This window comes from Carcharodon carcharias, chromosome 3, assembly GCF_017639515.1.
Source record: "Carcharodon carcharias isolate sCarCar2 chromosome 3, sCarCar2.pri, whole genome shotgun sequence".
Classification (NCBI taxonomy): domain Eukaryota; kingdom Metazoa; phylum Chordata; class Chondrichthyes; order Lamniformes; family Lamnidae; genus Carcharodon; species Carcharodon carcharias.
The window spans coordinates 138,259,837-138,280,913 of record NC_054469.1 but is presented as its reverse complement, the minus strand read 5'-3'; the positions used below and the strand labels follow the sequence as shown (position 1 = coordinate 138,280,913).

The window sequence follows — 21,077 nt, the reverse complement described above, 5'->3', positions numbered from 1 at the left end:
GAAAAGATTAACTATATTACAATACTCCTTCACCCACAACTATAACTTTACAGAAATATACAGATTTGTAAGGTTAACACAAGTTACAAAGGCTATCTTATATTCTAATGTTCACAGTAAGTACAGCCCATGTAAACCAATTAATGACCTGTGGTCAGACACAAAGCATTCTGAAACCAAGTGACAGATGCCATCTGGATTTCTCAACTACACCGCCACCTCCCCCCCCCCCCTCCCCGATGCTTGTTACACCGTGAGCCAACCAGCCTCACTGAACTCCATCTTTCACACAAGGGTTCCAATCTCCACTTTCCAAGAACTCACCTTGGAATCTTCTCCAAAACCAACTTTCTCTTGGATGCCTTCTGCAAGGGTTCACCTCCAGGGTTTCGAACTCTCCTTCCGATGTTTCTCTCCCCTGGGTCACCACATGCATTCAAGCTTTCTTCCTTGCACTCTCACCAACTCTGCTGTCAACAATACACCACTGCTTCACATGCTTATAGCAAAGAGTTACAGACCTTCAGTTGCCTCTTTGGACATTCTGACTTCTCACAAGCCTTTATATCACTTTGACTCTGCTTCCTGCAGCTTGGACTTCAATTAACAGGACCTTTTCCAGGTTCCTGTCCTTCCTTTGACTAGAAGGTCTACTTGGGACTGTCTCCTGTTCCACTCCCCTGGATTCTTGGGGACTTTCTTCTTTCAGCTATCTGTCCCTTTTGCTCCAGTCTCTCCCTGGCAGGTACTTTCAACCAACTTTAGCTTGGAACTGGCTATCTGCTAGGCTGCTTCTGCCAAGCAACTGTCTTCAATACTGAACTCAAAAACTCCTGTTCTAGTTTCTTGTGTGCCTGGCTGTGGGAGGGACCTGCCTCTCTGGACCCCTGTTTCTAGGCAACAGCCCAGTTTCTCTACTTCTCTGAGTCGTAAAGTCACTTTAGAAAAGCAGGCACCTTTTAAAGTGAAATTAAAACTCAACTTGATCTTTTAACACAGATACAGAAATACAAATCAAACTTAAACAAAGCTAATACTCATTCCTAATGCCCACAAATACCAATATAACTTTCTTAAACTATCTCTCTTTCCTAACACTGCCAATGGATCAGGGGTTGAGTAGGAACCTGAAAACTCACGACTGCTGGCAATTGATCTTTAAGGTCATCGAGGCCATCAATAAGGAGTACAATCCAACTGTTCTAGAGACCATGCTCATGATGAAGGTGACGGACGATGGTGATGGAAGCTACAATTGCCAACTGTTTCCACCGTGCTGGGTTCAAGCAGTCTATGACTGCACAAGACATCGAAGACAGGAACAGCCGCCTGATGATGAGGGACTTCTCACTTGCCTGTGGGAGGCTGGCATAGAAATTCCAGTGGAGGCAACTATGGAAACTTACACGGTGATAGATGATGCAGTACATTCTTCAGCCAAGCAACCCAATAACCCTGAAGAGTTTAACAAATGCCCACCTTCTTGCCTGCCTGTTTCCCTAGCCAATGCCACAAAGGTCGTTAATTGCTCTGGGATTTCGCACTGTAGCATGAAAACACTGAAAACATGTTTGATTGCATTGACGACTTGTGGATTGTATCACACACGCCTGAAGACAACATACTAAGCAGAGAAAGATTAGAGTTTTTCCGAACCTAACTCCCACCACTTTTCAATGCAAAGCCTTTTACAAGGTCAGACCATTGTAAGGTGTGAATAAAAGCTTTTTCATACATTTGCTGCTTTACTGTGTTTTGATTTGGTATTTAAATCGGTTGTTTAGACGTAGATCATTTATAGGTATATCAAGTTACACAGAGAAGCATTCATGTGGGAACTGGGCCTCCTCAGCTTATCATGAAGCTCAGCTTTGTTGGCAGTTCAATTTCTGGTAATGGTAATCCCAGGATGTTGATAGTGGGGGATTCAGTGATAGTAATGCCATTGAACATCAAGGGGCAATGGTTGGATTCTCTCCTGTAGGAGATGGTCATTGCCTTGTGTGGCACGAATGTCACTTGCCACTTGTCAGCCCAACACTGGATATTGTCCAGGTCTTGCTGCATTTGGACCTCACCACTCAAAGGAATGGCCTTTTCTCATTCCATGCTCTTTTTCTGAAGAAGAAATCCGCTTTTTTGATTATTTAACAAATAGTTTAAGGCTGTGACTATAATGTTCAGAAACACTTACCAAAATCTTAATAATCCACTCAAAAGGAACTTCAGGATTAAAGTTCTTTCTTTGCACAGAGGTTCAATGTATATACTTCCTTCATGATTTCAGCATGTCTCAAAATACTTCATACTACTCCTGGAACCAATGAAATGACAGAATGCAGCTGCTGCCAGAATTCAATTTAACAGCGATTTACTATTAAAGATTTTCCAAACGGAAGTAAAGCAGCCACACAATGGCTCCAAAATGCTCCGGCAGCCAAAAACAACGATCAGGAGACTTACCTGAGTGGAAATGGAGCTCCTTTCAAATATTGTTGCTTCAACCTTTTTCCTCTGGTTTTTCTGAGTGTGAAGTGATCAAATCAAACACTCCCCGGCACTGATTTGACAAAATAGCCCAAATACAAAACCTTTATCAAAATATTTAATGGGCCCAGCATTCATTTCAGGCAGCCACCAGATACTCCCAAAGAGCACATAAAACAATATGGCAGTAGCTGCATTTTGTGTACACTTCTGGTGGGGGTCATCGTACCACGTGATTGGTATGTGGAATGCAAATTTAGCACCTGAAACTGAGCAACACACCATTATATTTCTAACCTCTATCTTGTGCCTTTTCACTTTTTGGGGACATGTCTAGTCAACATCAAACCACCTGTTGCTCGAAAGTTGCCCATTGTTTTGGGCATGTTTTATCTGCTAATCTTTTTTCTGGACGAGTTCCCTTTCTAGTTCACTGAAAATAGCTTTTTCCAATCGAGCATCCTGATTTTTGAGTATTTCTTTTTCTTTATATTGAAACTAATCACGATGGTCACCGTTTTCATTAATATTCCCCAATTACATTGCCTACTTACCCCATTCCTTTGGCTGTATCTAGCATTTCTTCTTTGCATCCCTCAGGCCTTAATGTTGATAACTTCAGACATTAACCTTCTCTTTAGCAACGAGTGTTGGCAATGTGGTATTTCAGGAGGAATAAACCCCACTCCCTGCCCCACCAAAATCAGTGTCAACCTGCTTTATCATCTTCTCCCAGACTCCAGAACTCTTGAAGCCTACTCCTGTTTTTCCTGCTTTTATTCCATGCAGGTAGGACTTAAGCTCAATTTGGATTTCATGAGGGGAAAAAATGCAACATTGCCTAGTTTGAAGCTAGTGGAAAAATCTAGTGGTCCTCAAAAATCTTGTGGCAAAAAAAAGCAACCAGCAGATTAGCTTGGAAATATTGAGAAAGTAACCATAACAAAGGACTAAGGCATCCAAGGCTGGTTGGGGGGGTGGGGGTACTTAGCATGTGTGTGTATTAACTACAATGTTTGTTTCATTTGTTCCATCCAAAATAAAGTTTGTCTTTTGTTTAAAAACATGAAATTTTGTGGCATTGTTCTATTGGTTAAATCAATGGGTGTTCAGATTTTTCTTCAGAGGTTAACAGTCCCCTACTGGATCATAGTGCTATTTTTCCTTGTGTACCTTTTTTCTCTGCTCTTGCAGAGGATATTTAAGTCAACCATATTGGGGCTAAAGTCAAAAGAAGCCAGAGCTGGTAAGAATAGAAGATTACCTTCACTAAAAGAATAGTAGTGAAACAGTTGATTCTTATGACAATCCGACAGTATCACGGTTGTTTTTACTGATAGCAGATTTTTATTCCTTTTTATTAAACAACTCCAATTTCTCAAAATGCCATGGTGAGCTTTGACTAGATCAGTAACATAACCACTGCTCCACTGTACCCTATTCTTTCACTGTTGGACAATCGAATTTTTCCCCAGGATAATCATTAATTGATTTCTTAACTGAAACTAAATATTAGATTTTACACCATCTCTGTTCTATACAGAATTCCAGATCAGCATTACCATCCTTCCCCCCCTTTTCTGTATTCTATCGCATCAAAACTTTGAAACCAAGATTGTTCGGCTCCCAGGCCTAGCCACATTTTTGGTTAACACTTTCTAATCCCATAAAAATTTGCACATCCAACTCAAATTTTAATTTATTTTATCCTTCAGTGTCTGTTCGGCAGACTCTCTCATTTTGATCCTTATTCTGACTTGTTCTTTATAAGTTTCTTATTTTTCTTTTATCTTTCCTACATATTTCAAACTTTCTGCTCCCCACCAATATCAGTTTAAACCTTCGCTCACAGCACTGGCTATTCATCCAGTGAGGACATAAGGTCTCAGACCTGCTCAGGTTAAACTCGTCCATCCTGTACAAGATAAATACTACCCCAGAACTGGTCCCAATGGGCCAGGAATATGAACCCTTCTCTCCTGCATCATTTCTCCTTTTTCTTACTATTTGTAAAAATTAGTGTACCACACTTTAAATAGTCTAAAGATCAGGTCATTGAACATTATCTCATAATTACTGAAGTGACTTTACAGGCCTTGATTTGTTCAAACAACCACAATCTAACTATTCTCCTTCCCTCTCCAAAATCATTTGTACCCACCCAATGATATTACAGGACTTTCAAACCTGATCATTAATTAACACTCATGAAGTAGTATTTGTTTGAACCCTAGCCTTCACCTGGAAATCTTCCTTCATTCACATCCTTACAAGCATTCAGCCTGAAAGAATCTTTCCACTTAATGGACAAGACTATTGAATGTAAATTTCATAAAACCCACTATAAGCTTTGATGTTAACTGCATGTGTTAACAACTGCAATTTCTTTGCCTTCTTTTATCTCCCTGCAGAAGACAGTCATTCTAGCTCAGTTAACAAGCTTTTTTTTAAATGTTAAGGGGAAAGAAATGTGGTGAATGCACGTTAGCAATCTGAGTTGAGAATCCTGGATTCTCACTAAACTATGCCTAAAATGAATGGGGGGGGGGGGTGGAGAAACAAGAAAAACATACAACACTAAGACAGAAAACAACGCTTCAGAAAAAATATAAAAAGAACAACTTTACAATTTAAAAAGGTAGGTTAACAAATATGCCTCAACACAGAACAAACTCATCCATAATGTAATCACTAGCACAATTCATTGACAGAATATTTTAAAGTAACTGTAGCTAAAATTAACATCCTTATCTCAATCACACATTCAAAATGTGCTTAATATCACCACAACTAAACAAATCAAACAAAAATACAAATACTGGAATCCTTGAAATACTAAAATATTTCTCTGTGTAAACTTTGTAGGAAGAGTGAAAGCTTTTCATTTCCTCATTTCACTTGTTTCCATGTTTCAGGTCAAATATTTAAAAGATCTAGCAATGGGCAATAAGTTACATAACAGTTCTAGTAGCAACAGAGAATGTACAAAAGGTTTCATTTTACAACAAATCTGCAGTCACAAAACCTTTTTTAAAAAAAACCAGTAGGAACAGTCTGATCTGGCAAAGGAAGCTGCAATACAGCTATAAATATTAAGGGCAATCAGTGGAGCCCAGAGATGGTCAAATAACCTCATTAAATTGATTATAGGGATGCAAGTTCTTATATACCATATTGCCTTCATTTGAGTGGAGTCATGCAAAAAGAGCAGAGTTGATGGAGAACAAATAAAGCTACAGTCTATTCCATTCAAGTGTGTAACTAGAGCCCAAATTGGTTTCAATTAACAACCAGTAAAAACCAATAAAAATTATTTTCAAAATGGACACCATTGGAGAGGTAGTTGTGGGCCAATCCTGACTGAGGAAATAAATTTATTTTTAAAATTATCTCAAAAACCACATTCTATGGAGAAGCTTATACTGATTATATTTTTAGAAAAAAATCTGTAGAATCAATCTTGGCAATAAAATAGCAATTCCAGCCTTGCTGCAACATTAAGGACTTCCAAATCGCACCACCAATCAACATGTGAAGTTGAGTGGCGACTAAGGCCCAGTTTATAATCCTACAGGGAACTGCTACAGAAACAACTGAATTAAGTGTAAGGTCAGATTGGTGAGAGAAGCTAGTACAGCTGTAAAAGATCAATTTTTGTAATATGCAGTCTCAGACAAGTGGGGGGGGGGGGGGGGGGGGAAGTGGGGTGTGGGGTGGGATGGTGGTAATAACACAAGTAATTTAAGTGACTAGTAAGGGTAGCAAGCTCTGGTTTTAATTTTGGTGCTGCAAGGGCACAAACAGCCAACTGTATTTCACATTACATGTAAGGAAATCCTGGATCATAATTGTGAAAATAATTATAGTAATAAAGAAGTACACTGTGGGTAGGAATAAAGACCTGGGTTCAAATCTCACATGATTTCAACTTCCTTCCAGGTAAACAACCAAATGTTATCATTTTTGGTAAGGTTATCCATCATAGATCCAAGTAAAATGGAGAAATTAAATGCTAGGAATTCACCCAGGATTGATATTATTAACCTTTACTGGGTAGCCACAGTAGCCTTAACATGAGTATGGAAATGTTAGCAGTCATTCACCTCTCTGCGCTTTTCATAACTAGCACAATAGGCTCTTGTAAAATGCCTTGGGGCATTTTACTATATTAAAGGTGCAGTGTAAATGCAAGTTGTTGTTGACAAAGAAGGGATAAAGGGAATGATACATCCTTACCACAGAAAATATAATCAGCAATATAAAATTGTCGTCGCAACTTAATATACTTGAGGATGGACTAGTGTGTGCATTTCGATTACTTTCGCAGCAGGAGATAGCTAAACCCAAATTAAAGCTGAATGATGCAGTGCAGAGCTGAGGGTGGATGTGCTGGAATGTAAAGAAAAATAAATTCCAGGTTGACCAGATGAGGCCACTAACATCAAGTTTATACATTCTTTTCAAATGTGTAATGGCACTATACACTTCAGGAATAGACTGAAGCTGTGTGTTAACCCTTTCAACAAAGCAGTGTAGACATATTAAACTCCAGAAAGTCATATTCCATTACTCTGTATCAATTACAGAAACAACATATTATACATCATCCTGATGCAAAGCTTCAGTTGAAATGTACAATGGAGGCTTAGTTAACAAGTTACAGCTTTGGAATATGAAAAAAGAAACTTTACTTTGCATCAAAATGCTTAGAACTTGAATATATGTCTTTAAACTAGGTATTTGAAGGCAAACATTTTTTTAAAAATGAAAAAAAGGTTTTTCTTGCAACTTATTTTCCTTCACTTGATATGTATGGATACAAAGATCGTTCGTAAAAAGTTAGAAAAATTAAAATAAATTACATTTATAAGAACACTTTCCCTTCAGTTATTTATATAAAAAGCCAAAATAGTGTACTATAAACAGAACCTACAAAGAATATAAAGGCATGAGATACAATGGAGCTTTCCTGCCTCTGCATCTGTTCTGCCACGTTTGACATTGTTTTTCAATTTTTCACTTATTCACACACCAAAAGATGGTTTAATCTTCAATTTACTAGTATACCCAATTAACTGGGACCCACTGTGGCTCTATAAAGAGCTTCTCTATTGCAGTCTGTAACTTCTGAAAAGCTTTGTCCAAGTTATCATTGACAATGGTCAAATCAAAGTAGTGGCTGTACGCTCGTTGAATTCGAGCACTTTCATCAACTGTCTTCTTCAAGTCTGTATCCTGTTGATAAATAAACAGAAAATTGATGCATGCAGAAGGAATCATTTACATGTTAATATTTTAGCTAAGGCTGTGCATTAGAATTAATAGGAAGAAAAAGCATGCAGGATGCGAGCTATGCTGAAGGCAGTCATGAAGAGATAAGACCACAGCAACAAAAAATGGAGCCACAGGAGGAGAAAATAACAAAGGAAATAAACCCAAAGACAGGAACTGAGGAAAAAATATGGCTACACAACTCAACAATTAACAAATTGTTAAAGCTAGCTGATGATTAGAAAGTTAACACAAAGTGCCATATTGCTATATTAATAGTATTACTTCATTATGGATTGCAATCAATATCATCAGCAAACAGTATTTTCTGGTTTAACCAAAAATGTGAAAACAGTTAATAATTTAAGACTAGTATTCTATCATTCAAAGCTGTAAAAATTCAAAGGCTCCTTACTGTCAGAAGTTTAGTTGTGATTCCAGCATCAATGACAGCTTTGTGCATGGCGCGTAGTGTTTCTAATTCAGGAGCAGCAACAAACACAATATACGGCATAAATTCAGCTGTCTTCAGTATCTTCAGTGCCTATAAGACATAGATACTAAGCAAGGATGTACTGGCAGCAGGACATAAATATTAAAAACACACCATAAGATATATAATAAAGCATGGGGTCAGTGACATCCCAAGCCATACAAACCAGAAGGCCCTACTCTAATGTCTAGTTTTTGCAGAATTAGCTGATTTCAAGAGATGTGGAAAAAGGGGTAATACAATTTGCTTCAATATCCCTGGGCTAGGGAAAAGGGTAGGGGTGGGAAGAGAAGAGAAATTAGCTGACGATATTGTCCTTAATTGCTACCCAGAAGAACAGGATCTCGATCAACTGTGATGACTTCCATTTTCCAACAACCTGCAAGTACTCATTGGCCAGGTTCTCACATGAAGAGCAGCTACTTGGGAGAGGTACTGTGCCAATAAAAACTCTTCTGCAGTAGCAATGGCTTCAGGAGGAAAGAAGAGGGGCAATTAAAAAAAGAGGTGAAGCACTGAGTTGAGAAAAGGACTTTCTGTCCCACCAATTCCACTTGCATCTACATAATTTCTTACCCTCTGCTCATGAACTGATTTCAACCCATTTCAATCCTAGAGGAAAAGTCTGAAATAATTTTGCCCTAAGTATATGCAAAATAACAGCATTTCTAAAAAACATCTTCTGCCTTGAATGCCCCCTTAATAGAACATTCTTCTATTCAGATTTCTTTTGGAATCATTTAATTATCATTCAAAAATACACAATTAGCTGAATGCATAAGCATAACAACTGGTAATGTGGATGGGAAGCAAAGGATGAATTGCTAAGTTAAGGGGAGTGGCAGTTTGGACTGAAATGCATTAAAAGGAACAGACATCCTATTGAGATGTTGCTCTTGCATTGAGAATGGGAGAACACAACAGAAAATGTTGCTAAAAGGTCTAGCTTCTAAAAATTCTAAAACTTAATTGTATTATGCTAAATTAAAATTCCTAAATTATACCAAGCAGACCTCACAATAAGCAATTAATCTAGTCATCAAATTGCCTTATTCAAGACCAGGCATGTTACTCTACCTGTGGATTAATATCCAAAATGCACATTCTTCCCGTACTAACAACTTCATGGATTGAGTCGATCTTTGTCCCATAGAGATTTCCTTCATATTCTCCATGTTCCAGGTATCTGCTGCCCTTTATGTCCGTTTCCATTTCCACCCTTGACACAAATCTGTAGGCGTGTCCATCCAGTTCATCATCTCTCGGTTTTCTTGAAGTAACTGCAATAAATACAAGAATAAAAAAACATTTGAAAATGCATCAAAAATAATTTCTAACTTTTTTTTTCTGTAGGCAATTTTTGACATGTATCTATATTTGTGGAATGCTTTCAATTGTAAATATCGATGATCCACAAAGGGCCTTGACAAATCTGCCAAAGGTGGAATAAAAGGAAAATTAACAAAATGGTTCAACGTTTAACAGTCCTATAAACATCAAACCTAAAAACATTTTTTCAACAGCGTCATGTTCTAACTGGTTTGTATTTCTGTACATCTGAATTTTTTATGTTCAAAGACTGCTTTAAAAAGCAGCAGTATAACTCATGTGAGGAGCTCATTTAGATTTCTTTATCAATAAGATCATCTTGAGACAATGTGTTCAGTTGCTTCTCCCCTTCCTTTAGTCCACTAAGCTAGTTCTCTGCAAGAATAAAAGCAAAAAACTGCAGATGCTGGAAATCCAAAACAAAAATAAAAATACCTGGAAAAACTCAGCAGGTCTGATAGCATCTTCAAGATAACAGTTCTGTTGAAGAGCCATACGGACTCGAAACGTTAACTGTGTTCCTCTCCGCAGATGCTGTCAGATCTGCTGAGTTTTTCCAGATATTTTTATCTCTGCAAGAGTAATTCAATTAGTCCCACTCCCAGCCCTTTTCATGCAAACTTTCTCTCCTCAGACCCTATCCAATTCCCTTTTGAATGCCGTGTTTGAATCTGCCTCTACTACACTCTGAGGCAGTGCATTCCAGATTCTAATCAGCTGCTGAGTAAAAACGGCCGGGATTTTCGTGCAGGACCGGAAATTCCCAACGAAAGTCAGTGGACGTTTTGCTGGGTTGCCGAATTATCTGTCCCGCCCGCAATGGGTCCCACCCGAAAAATCCAGGCCAATGTTTTCCATAGGTCACCACTGGCCCTTTTGTTAATTACCTTAAATCAGTACCCTTGGGCTCTTGACCCTTTTGCCAATGGTAACAGTTTCTCCTCATCCACTCTGTCTAGACCCCTCAAGATTTTGAATATCTCGATCAAATCTTCTCTCAACCTTCTCTAAGAGAACAGCCCCAGTTTCTCCAATCTATCCATATAACTGAAGTTCTTCATTCATGAAACCATTCTTGTAAATCCTTTCTGCGTCCTTGCTTATGCCTTAATTCACATCCTTCCTAAAGTGTGGTTCCTGGAATTGGACACAATATTCTAGTTGAGGCCACACCAGTGTTTCATAACAGTTAATTATCAGTTCCTTTTGTACTCTATTTATTAAAGCCAGGATTCCCTATGCCTCTTTAACCACTTTCTCAACCTGTCCTGCCACCTTCAACAATTTGTGTCCAAGGCCTCCCTGTTCCTGCACCCACGTAGCCTTTGTTTTATATCCCTTCTCCTCGCTCTTCCAACCAAAATGTATCACCTCACACCTCTTTTGGAACATTTTAATGCTAAGAGACACCATACATAAATGCAAGTTTTTGTTGTTAAACTGCAATTCACTAACATAACTGCAGGTAGAAAGTACAGTTTTCTCATATTTATCAAAGCATTCAGATTCATTAGAAACAGAAAAGTTAACCAACAAAAATTCAATGTTGTTAGATCACAATTCATAAGTTCAAAACTGATTTTGCCTAATCTGAAAATTTTTGTAGGCATTAGACCATTTCAGTACCAAGTTATTTAATGAAGTACCATTTAATGAAGGATTTCCCTGTGGGGATACGAGAAATATATCCTAGAATAAATGATTCTGAAAATACAACTTTCCTAATATTTGTGGCCGAGAAACACGTTTCCAAGATACTGAACTTTATACCTATTCCCAATAATCCTTGAGTAGATCAGAATATTGCAGCAGGGTTGGTGTTTCAGCTGTTGTCTATATAAACCTAAAGATTTTGGTTAATTGACATATTTTAATAAGTATACAGACCAAGATGATCCCAAGTTCAGTCTGTGGACTGAGTGGGGTTAACTGATCTTCAATACAGAAGTGGAGGCGGATAGATTGGAGAGTGGATCTAAGAGTCCCCTTGAGTTCGGATTTGGGAGAGAGGTTGCCTTTCTTATTAACTGTATGTAAGTGTGGATATTGGGCAAAGGTTGCAAGGGATTATTTAAGCCCCAACATATTGCACCAAGTGGTAGGACAGAGATTCAGTCATTGCTGACTTTATGATCTCAGCCAAAAGATTACGGTGCAACTCTTGGCAAAGACTACAGTGCCTTCTACCTTAGTCAAATTATCCCACTTGTACAATTCACTTGATGGACAGTTCCCCAGCAACACTGTCCTGGAAACTGATGACTATGCACTCTTAACTCCAGTAGGAAGGAGAAAAAGAATACTCATCCCAAACAAAAACATAATTTCTGCCAGTTTCAAACAAAAAACTTACATGGGACTGTTGTTCCAAATCGCATGGGATTCATTACGATGAGCCTGTTTTTCAAACTCCGTCGTCCCACACCTTGAGCTCCTATCAACACCAGGGTCTTTCTCTGAAAAGGTGGCATCCTTGCTACTTCCTCATAGATCATGATTTCATGTCGATCAAATTCTTGGTGCGAATCCAGTAAAAATATTAGAAACAAATATTCTTCACAATGTAAAATTCTAATAATATGGAAGACATTCTAATTTTAATCAGTTGGATTTAGTCAGCAAGCAGGAATAAAATTCAAAACAAAAAAAATTATTTTATGCAATGAAAAACACACTGATTTTATACTGAAGTTAGCAACTTGAAAGTTCTTGAGGTCTTGTGAAGCTAGACTGATTAAAATCATTCAACTTGCATTAGCTTGCCTCAGTTGATCAGAGTCAGAAAGTTGTGGGTTTAAGCCACATATCAGGGCTCGAGTGTGTAACTTAGGCTGACACATCAGTGCAGCACCGAGAGAGTACTGTCTTTCCAGAGCTATTTTCCTTTAGATGAGACATTATAGCGGGGCCCTAATGGTTCAGCAGACTCCTTTCAAGGATGAAAAACTAAATCTACCCAGTCTTTTCTTGTAACTCAATTCTCTGATGGGAGATCAATCTTAGGGCTTTTGTCAGAATTGCTTCAGAATCTTGAATATTTGACTTGTGTTTCAGTGATACCGTTCTTCAAATATACTCTGGAGGTGGTTTAATATGTCAGTGAGTGTTCTCACCTGCAAATCAGAAGGTTATGCATTCAGGTTGCACACAGAAGTATGGAACACAGGCTGACACTTCGGTGCAGTACTGAGGAAGTGCTGACCCGTCAGATTGTAAAAGGTCCCATAGCAGTTTTGAAAGAGTAGTAGGAGAGATCTCCCAATTTTCTAGCCAATATTCATCCCTTAACTAGCATCAGTGAAATAAAAATCTGGGACAGAATATCATGTTCAGTATGCGGGCACACGCCTGAGCATAAAATGACGTGTGATGACATCGGGCGTGCATCCCGACATCATTGCACACTCACGCGATATTTTGTTTAGAGGGTGTGCGCCGGAGTCGGCTAATTAAAAGGCCTATTAAGGCCATTAACAAGCTAATTAAATTCAAATCTATGCTGCCTGTCCAACCTAATGGTTGGAGGGCAGGCAAAAAGGCCAAGTGGCCTTTACATTTTTTAGGAAACCTCATCCACAAGCAGGATGAGGTTTCCTAAAGCAAATAAACATTAAATGAAAACTTTATTTTGGAATTAAAAACATGTCCCATCTCATGTGACAGAGTCACATGAGGGGACATGTTTTATTAAAAAAAAATTAATGGAAGACAGTAAGAACTTAAGTGCTTCAATCTCCGAGGCAGCTCAATGCTTCAGGGAGATTGAAGCGCTCTCTCACGTGCTAGGCCCAGCTCTCCCTCCTCTCCCCGCCCGCATAGGCAGCAGTGCCGCTTGCGATCCATGCAGGGTGAGCCTTAATTGGCCCGCCCGTGTGAAATTGAGGTGCGGAGCCGAGCACAGGCGGCGGTTGGCTGCCTGACACCCACCCCCAACCAAGGGCAAAATCCTGCCCCTGGTCTTTTATTTCATTGCTGTTTGTGGGACTTTGCTGAGTGCAAATTGGTTGCTATACTTCATTACTTTACTACCGAATACACTTCCAAAGTAATCCATTGCCTGTGAAATACTTTGCAATGTTGTGAAAGGCCCATATAAATTCAAGTTCTTTCTTTGATCAGAATACTATCCAGTTTAAGCATGACTACTGTTTTGGTTAGATAGTTCAATATTCTATTTGCATTGCTTATTGCTGTTTTGTAGTACAGCTATCCCTTGTTTAGCACGCCTAATTTGTTCCCAAAAAAAACGGTGTGCCAAACAAAGAAGTGTAAACGAAAATCACTTTTCCGTAAGAGTGGGTCATGTATTTTGACGTAAACAGTATCTTGAAGGGAAAAGAGAATCCATTCCATTCTAAAGTAGAATTTACTTTTTCATGCAGATGAGGAATGCCTGTGTTGAACAGTAAAAAGTGAGGACTTGTGCATTTCCTCCAACAACACTACAGATTTTGCACCAACACAGTCAGGCTAGTAAATCTTATTAGCCAGATTTTGGTCCCTAATAAATTGTACACTGTGGGTAATCCACACACTGCTTGGCTAACCCTCATGCACAGCAAAGAAAATCCAAAGGTTGGGTGATGTGGGTGGGAAGGGTCAGCAAGACTTCTTTGAAAAGGAAGCGGATCTCCTTTTATAGCTTGGGTCTCACTCACCATCAATAGTGTCATGCCCAATGACTGGGTCCTTAATGCCTTCACGGATTAGGTCCATGAGATAACTAAGCAGTATGTACACAGAATATTGGCATGCTTCTTCACATATGCACAGTGATGAGTTACCAAATGCACTTCTTGACACATGTGTAGTAACCGTGCTAAATCAAAAATTGAAGTTGGACTGGCTGTGCCATTCCAGAAAGTTCACTTATTTTAAAACTGCTGTAAAACAATACGTTCTAAACCGGAGATATCTGTTTCTGGGCGTGTCAAATGTTAAGTGCTAGACCCCCAAGATCTCTGTTCCAAATTTTGGTCTCGCCTTAGATAGTTTCTCAGTTTATAACAGGCTAATAGTCACAGGTACGCTGGATGCTCCTGTCAGTAGTCTAACTTTGTTGCATTTAGGATATGCCTACACTGTCCAATATTGAACTATATGCAGCATAACTTAGGAGGTGCCAACAGTAGTACCTCCTGGTGATCTAAACTAGATATTTATGCATTTTGCAGATGCTGCTTCAATCTCTCTAGAGCTGGGCTTAGAAAATGTCATGATTATTTTACTGCACTAGTAATCCAAAGATTTAGGCTAACAAACCAGTAGAACATCCCATCACGTCTCTTCAGCAATTTGTATTCAATTAAAAAACATTTTTAAAAACAAGTCAGTATATAAAAAGCTGGTATCACAAAGGAAAAGAGAACAAGTAATTGAATTATCTTAAAAAGCCGACTGGTTCACCACCTTTCTTCAGGGAAGGAAAACTGTCGTCTTTACCCAGTCTATCTTATATGCAACTCCAGTTCCATACCAATGTGCACTCTGAAGTGGTCTAGCAAGCCACTCAGGTGTATGAAGCAGGTGGGGAAGTTTTATTATTTGTTGCAGTTGGTGGAGCATTGTGGGATATCAATACATGGACTGCAGCAATTCAAGAATGTGGCCCACCACCATCTTCCCAGAACAATTAGGAATGGGCAATCAATGGCAGGCTTGCCAATGAAGCTCACATTCAAAGAATAAAAATAACATTTGGTAAGACAAGTCAAAAACAAATAATTAAGATGAGCCACAATTATGATCAGACTCAGTTAATTCAAACCTTACAACTTTTCTTCAAGTAAAGCATGAATTTAGGCACACATCATGGTTCTCCAGATCAATGAATCACACTGTGGCAAACAAAACAAGTTCTAGCCTTCTACATTTCCCTTCACGTCCCATCATTTAATACCCTCTCAGTTTTCAGTTTTAACATGAGGTTGCTTTATAGTCTTCCCTAGAATTTGACTACCTGCCTATGACTCAGAATGTGTTTTTCCTTATTCTTCCCAGAGAGGACAGCTTGGCCCCCTGGGATGAGGAAGATCCTAGGAGAATGAGTGTGTGTTTTTTTAATAGATCTTTAAAACAGAAGCTGTCGCTAAGTCAAAATCATGGAACTCTCTCCCTAGCAGCACTTGGACTGCAGCATTTCAGGAAGGCAGCTAACCACCATCTTCTTAAGGGCAATTAGGAATCGGCAACAAATGATGGCCTCGGCAATGACACCCCCATCCCATGAACGTATTTTAAAAATAACTGCATATGGTTTACACCATACGAGACCCATCTCCAGCTCCCTTGATCCTATTCTCACTAAACTGATCACCCAACTTCTCCTCCTGGTCCTCATGTTAGCTGATATTGTTAAAGGCTCTCCCCTCCTTAGCTGCCTTTCTCCTTTAAATCTGCCATCATCACCCCTCTCCTCAAAATACCAAACCTTGGCCCCACCATCCTTGCAAACTACCACCCATCTCCAACCTCCCTCTCCTAAGTCCTTGAATGTGTTGTCACCTCCCAAATCCGTGCCCATCTTTCATAGAACTCCATGGTTGAATCCCTCCAGTCTGATTTCAGCCATTGTCACCATACATAAACAGATCTTATTAAAGTCACAAATGACATCCTGTGACTGTGACAAAGGTCAGCATTGTTTCATTGTCCTTCTTGACCAGTCTGCAGCCTTGGACATGATTGACTTCACCATCCCCCAAAATCTCTCTCCTGTTGTCCAGTTGTATGGGACTGCACTTGCCTGGTTCCATTCTTATTTGCTTAATGTTACAATCCCTGTGGGATCTGTAAACCAAAATAACCACATTTATGGCAGGAAGCAGCTTCTGCATAAAGAGGGCTCTGCCCATGCAATCTTCCCTATATGGCAAACTTCTTTCCAGAGGCTTCTCAGCTCTCAGCTCCTGTCGGTTGTGGTGGTGTAGCTTTACCAGAACTGCTTTGACCTTCGCACTGTATGGCTGATTCTGGGCATTCAATCACTTGGAAGTGAAAGAAACAATGGTAGCAAATTCTAACTGCCCTTTCCCACTGCCCAGGAATTCAGTTCTCCGACTTGGCTTGTTGACCACCTCTTTTCTCTCCAGTTCTTTCCTTTCTTCTTCTTGCCTAGCTGCCACACAGCTTCTGTCTTTTAACTTTCTGTTGGTACTGCTTCCCAGTCAAGGATCTCCTTGTCACATGGACCAGTATTTCTCATTATCCAAAATTACAATTGATCCAACTCTTAAAAATCTTAATCAAACATTTTTAAAATTAATTACAAATTGTCCTTACTATTACTGCTTCTGAGTCAAAGGCTGCCACACTAACCATAGTCAGACTATCACTTGCAATGGTTTCTCTTCCTGCTTCTGCACAGTTACCTCCGGTGTCCCCCAAAGAACTATCTTGGGACCTTATTTGGACCAGACTGTTTGCAACCATGGTATCTTATCTGACCCCGAGATGAGCTTCCAATCACATATCCATGGCACCACTAAGACTGCTTATTTCTGCTTCCATAATATCACCCAACTTCGCCCTATCTAAACTTATCTGCTGCTGAAACTCTTATCCATGGTTTTATCACCTCTAGACGTGACTTTTCCAATGCGTTCATGGCTGGTCTTCCACATTCTATCCTCTGTAAACTTGAGGTCATCCAAAACTCTGCTACTCTTTTCTTAGACCAGGCTTTTAGCTACCTGCCCTAATATTCTATCATGAGGCTTGGTTTCTAATTTTGTTTTGTAACACCCCTATGAAGCACCTTTGGATGCTCTATTATGTTAATAACGCTATATGAATACAACTTCTTGTTACTATAATCATTGGAGAAAACAACTCCATTAGCACATTAACCACATTTCAGCTACCCATTTTTCAAAATGTGTGAAAACACCTTGCTTTAAAATCCTAATACTGGAAATGCAACTCTTCTTCCAAATCTTGTGAGAAATTGATCACAAATCTTAAAAGTTGAACCATTCAACTTCATTCACAGCTTTTTCAAGGAGTTTTGTAATGTATGTGTGGCTCACTTATTTCCCCTACCTAGCTGGTGTCCCAAGCCAGGGCATTAGACCACATAGATGCCTCATTTTGAGCTCCATTTACCCATCATCTTGGTGGCTGAGCACTCAGCCTTCTCAGCCTTTCTCAACTCCTTCACTAAATCCCTTTACCTTTAAAAATTTCCTCAAAAGCCATCTTTTTCACTGCCAGTGCGACTAATATTTTGCCAGTTGTTTGCACTAATTTTTGCCATTTCCCCATGGATATTTAAAAACAGTAAATGTCATTATTGGCTTATTTAGCAATAATTAAATCAGTTAAATTTCCAAAGTGGAAAAGGTGAAATACTTGAGCCTTTGATCTCAACGAAAAACAGTATAACAATTAAAAGTACCTTACCTGCATTTTTGGTTGTGAGGTACATCATTTTTTTCTTCTTTTTACCAATTATTGTTCCACAAAATGGTACTGATCAAAGGACAAAACAGAATTTGAAACATTAAATATATTTTTTCTATTCCATCCACAAGTGTCTTTAAGCAAGCTACATCAACTTTAGAAACACTGAACAGCTTACCAGATGAACCTGAAAAATCCCAGTCCCGTTTAACGAAGGCTTTCCTCTTTTCTTCTAACATCTGACTGGGAATTAAACCTGCACTTCCTCCTCCCTTCATTTGATAAGCCTGAAATTAAACACAGCTACTCCAATTATCTCTTGCCAGTCATGATGTTTGTTCATGTACACCTTATCCTGAGGAAAGAGTAATCCCTTATATCTTTCCAAGTGCACCATATTACTGCCTTACTTTCTGAAATTACGGAACATGTTCACTGATTCACAAATAGCCCTTTATTTTGAAAGACCAGACCAATCCAGGGTTGCAAAAATGGTTTTCAGCAAGACTGTTTCAATGGTGATCTTAATTCCCATGTTGCAGACAACTAAAACGGTACTGTTGAACACTTACAGATCATCTGTTTTTTGATGAGATCTGGCATGACGTATTTTTATACAAACTGACAGATGACCCACCATCAAAAGCTGAGTTTACTAAAATCCAGCTTCACTTCAGTTCGATCTGATCTGTAATTGATGGATCATCCTGTGACTCATTTTCCATTAACTCATGGCTTCTTGAGGAGGCCCATTCTTTCATTCTGCACTTACTTCATACTAGTGGTTTGTTAGTCATCGCTCAACCCTATCCATTCCTCCTGACCTACTGCACTCTGCATTCAACACCTTCATGTTATAATACTGTTTATATGCTAAATCTGCACTTCTCAGTACAGTGAATAAACAAGGATCCTATGGGAGGGAGAGAGCGTTGTAGGTTGCTATGGAAAGATGAGCTAGGAACATGCAGTAATCTTGTATTTTGTAAAGGTTATTGACTGCCATGTTGTTTTGCCAAAATTATAATTACTTTATTCATTCATTATTATGACACAGACAATGGTAAAAGCTAAGTTGCTCAAAGCCCAGAGGGAAACTTGAAATAGCAGTGTCATAACCTATTTTGCAATTTGTCTATTTTGAGATACAGACTTTAAATTCAGCAGTAATAAGACCACCAAGTCTCAAGAGATTTTTTTATAAAACTAAATTAAATGTTTATTAATATAAGAAAAATTGTAAGTGCATATATATGTCTATAAAATAACTACTATAGTAACTACAAAATCCCCTAATTAATCTGACTCTCAGTTACAGGCAACAGTAAAACTCAGATTTAAAAAGATCCCAGGCAAAGCACATTTGATCTTACGAATTGAAAATGAGGTTCCTTGCAGACACAGTTTGAGGTGTATAGGCTGGTTAGGTCTTAAATGCCTCCGCCTTACACACACAAACTCCTTTCTGTTTATACCTAGCTGTTCCTTTGAATGTAAATTTTCCATTGTATCACTAGGCTTTAAACATTACATCTTCCAACATTAATATCCTTTCATTCCACCAATTTCATTAGTAAGCAGAAAAAATAAACACATTGTTTGGTGTCTACTAGCTAGGTGCGAGATTTCACCCATTCTTTTGAATGGTGTATTCTACAAATGCAAATGTACAGTTTACTTTTTAACTTCCTTACTGTTTCCCCAATTAACATCTCAAAACTACTACACATCAAAGCACCCAGACTACCTGGCTTTAATCCAATTAAGACACACATAGACACAGACACCACTAAACTCTATTTTTTAAAAAATAATTTCCAATAACATTATAGACATTAATCTCGCAATGACATCCATCAACCACAGCTCAAACATTAAATGCGAATGAGCATTGCATATTTTCAGCGCAAACAGCTCAAGCATGCATTAAAAAGGTAAAAGGCTCAAATTTGAGTAAAATCACAAAAGAATTACACTTAATACTTAAAAAGACATTCGCATCCTGTAATTATTTCATGCCAGAAATGCAAACTTTTGAACAAGCTTACTTAACACCGCAACTGTCTCATCATTGGAGTTTGTTCTATAACCCTTAACTATTTGCATTAGTCTTAAAGCCAAAACATTTTATAAAACTTCATATTGGATTTGGAGTGCAGTGCCTTGTAAAAACAAACATAACAGGCAGTCTGGGAGAATAGACCCTTTGGGATCAATCCAAACTCATTTGGAAGGAGGATTCGAAGAGATGGTGAGGAGAAGGGGGGAGAAGAGGAGAAGCAGGTAGGACAGCAGGAGCTCCTGAATGTACTAGCAGTCCCAAGGCTGGGAATGCTGTTCAGTGGCAGGGGATGGTGGTGAACAGAAGAGAAACTGGTACAAATATGGCGGCAATGCTGCTTAGAGGGAACATGGAAGAGAACTTTGGTTTTGTGCTCTTTGGTGTGTTCAATGCAGAAAATGATGTTCACTGGGGAGCAGCTTTGCATCTTGGAAATCGTGTCCAAGGATGTTTCCATGGGAATAACAGTAGGTGGAGTTAGTGGCCATGTCCAATAAAATTCTAGCTAGAGAAAAGGAGCAGACAAGGTCTTGAGTTGCAATGGGGCTGCTGTGCAAGAAAACACCTAACAACATGGCCAAAAACATGCACAATGTTTTTGAGCAATACCACAAGAAAACCACTGTATATTCAATCTAAAAAGCCATGTCATGGTGAACCTGTACAATTAAGTTCATATGAATGTATTAATTTAACTGCTTGATTCTCAAAGTCTACAAGTTTCAACAGTATTTTGAACATAAAGTGAAACAGAATTGAATGCAAATTGAATAACTGGCCAGATTTTGCTGTAGAAATAACGGTGAAGCTAACAGTGCACACAATTAGTCAAGTGTGAATCAAACAGTAACTTCTAGCAACAGTACACGCACAATTAAATGCAGTTATCAGGAATACAAAAGCAAAATACTGCAGATGATGGAAACCTGAAACAAAAACATAAAATTCTGGAACTACTCAGAAATGAACATTCAGCTGAAAAAATGTCAAAGACCTAAAACATTAACTTTATTGTTCTCTGAACAGATGCTTCCT

At 38.8% G+C, this 21,077-nt stretch overlaps 1 protein-coding gene across 9 annotated transcripts in view; it reads right to left on the bottom strand.

Annotated features, from left to right (window-relative positions):
• Window positions 1-6,244: 6,244 nt before the first annotated feature.
• LOC121276203 (MAGUK p55 subfamily member 6-like) overlaps window positions 6,245-21,077 on the bottom strand; it is a 141,236-nt gene continuing 126,403 nt past the window's right edge. For all 9 annotated transcript variants that reach the window (XM_041184358.1, XM_041184350.1, XM_041184349.1 and 6 more), the window contains 6 exons: window positions 18,159-18,267; window positions 17,981-18,049; window positions 11,934-12,095; window positions 9,329-9,531; window positions 8,174-8,302; window positions 6,245-7,722 (listed from right to left, as the gene is read on the bottom strand). In XM_041184358.1, the coding sequence (XP_041040292.1) occupies window positions 7,546-7,722; window positions 8,174-8,302; window positions 9,329-9,531; window positions 11,934-12,095; window positions 17,981-18,049; window positions 18,159-18,267 (849 nt within the window). In that variant the 3' untranslated portion in view covers window positions 6,245-7,545. The remainder of the gene's footprint in view (window positions 7,723-8,173; window positions 8,303-9,328; window positions 9,532-11,933; window positions 12,096-17,980; window positions 18,050-18,158; window positions 18,268-21,077) is intronic.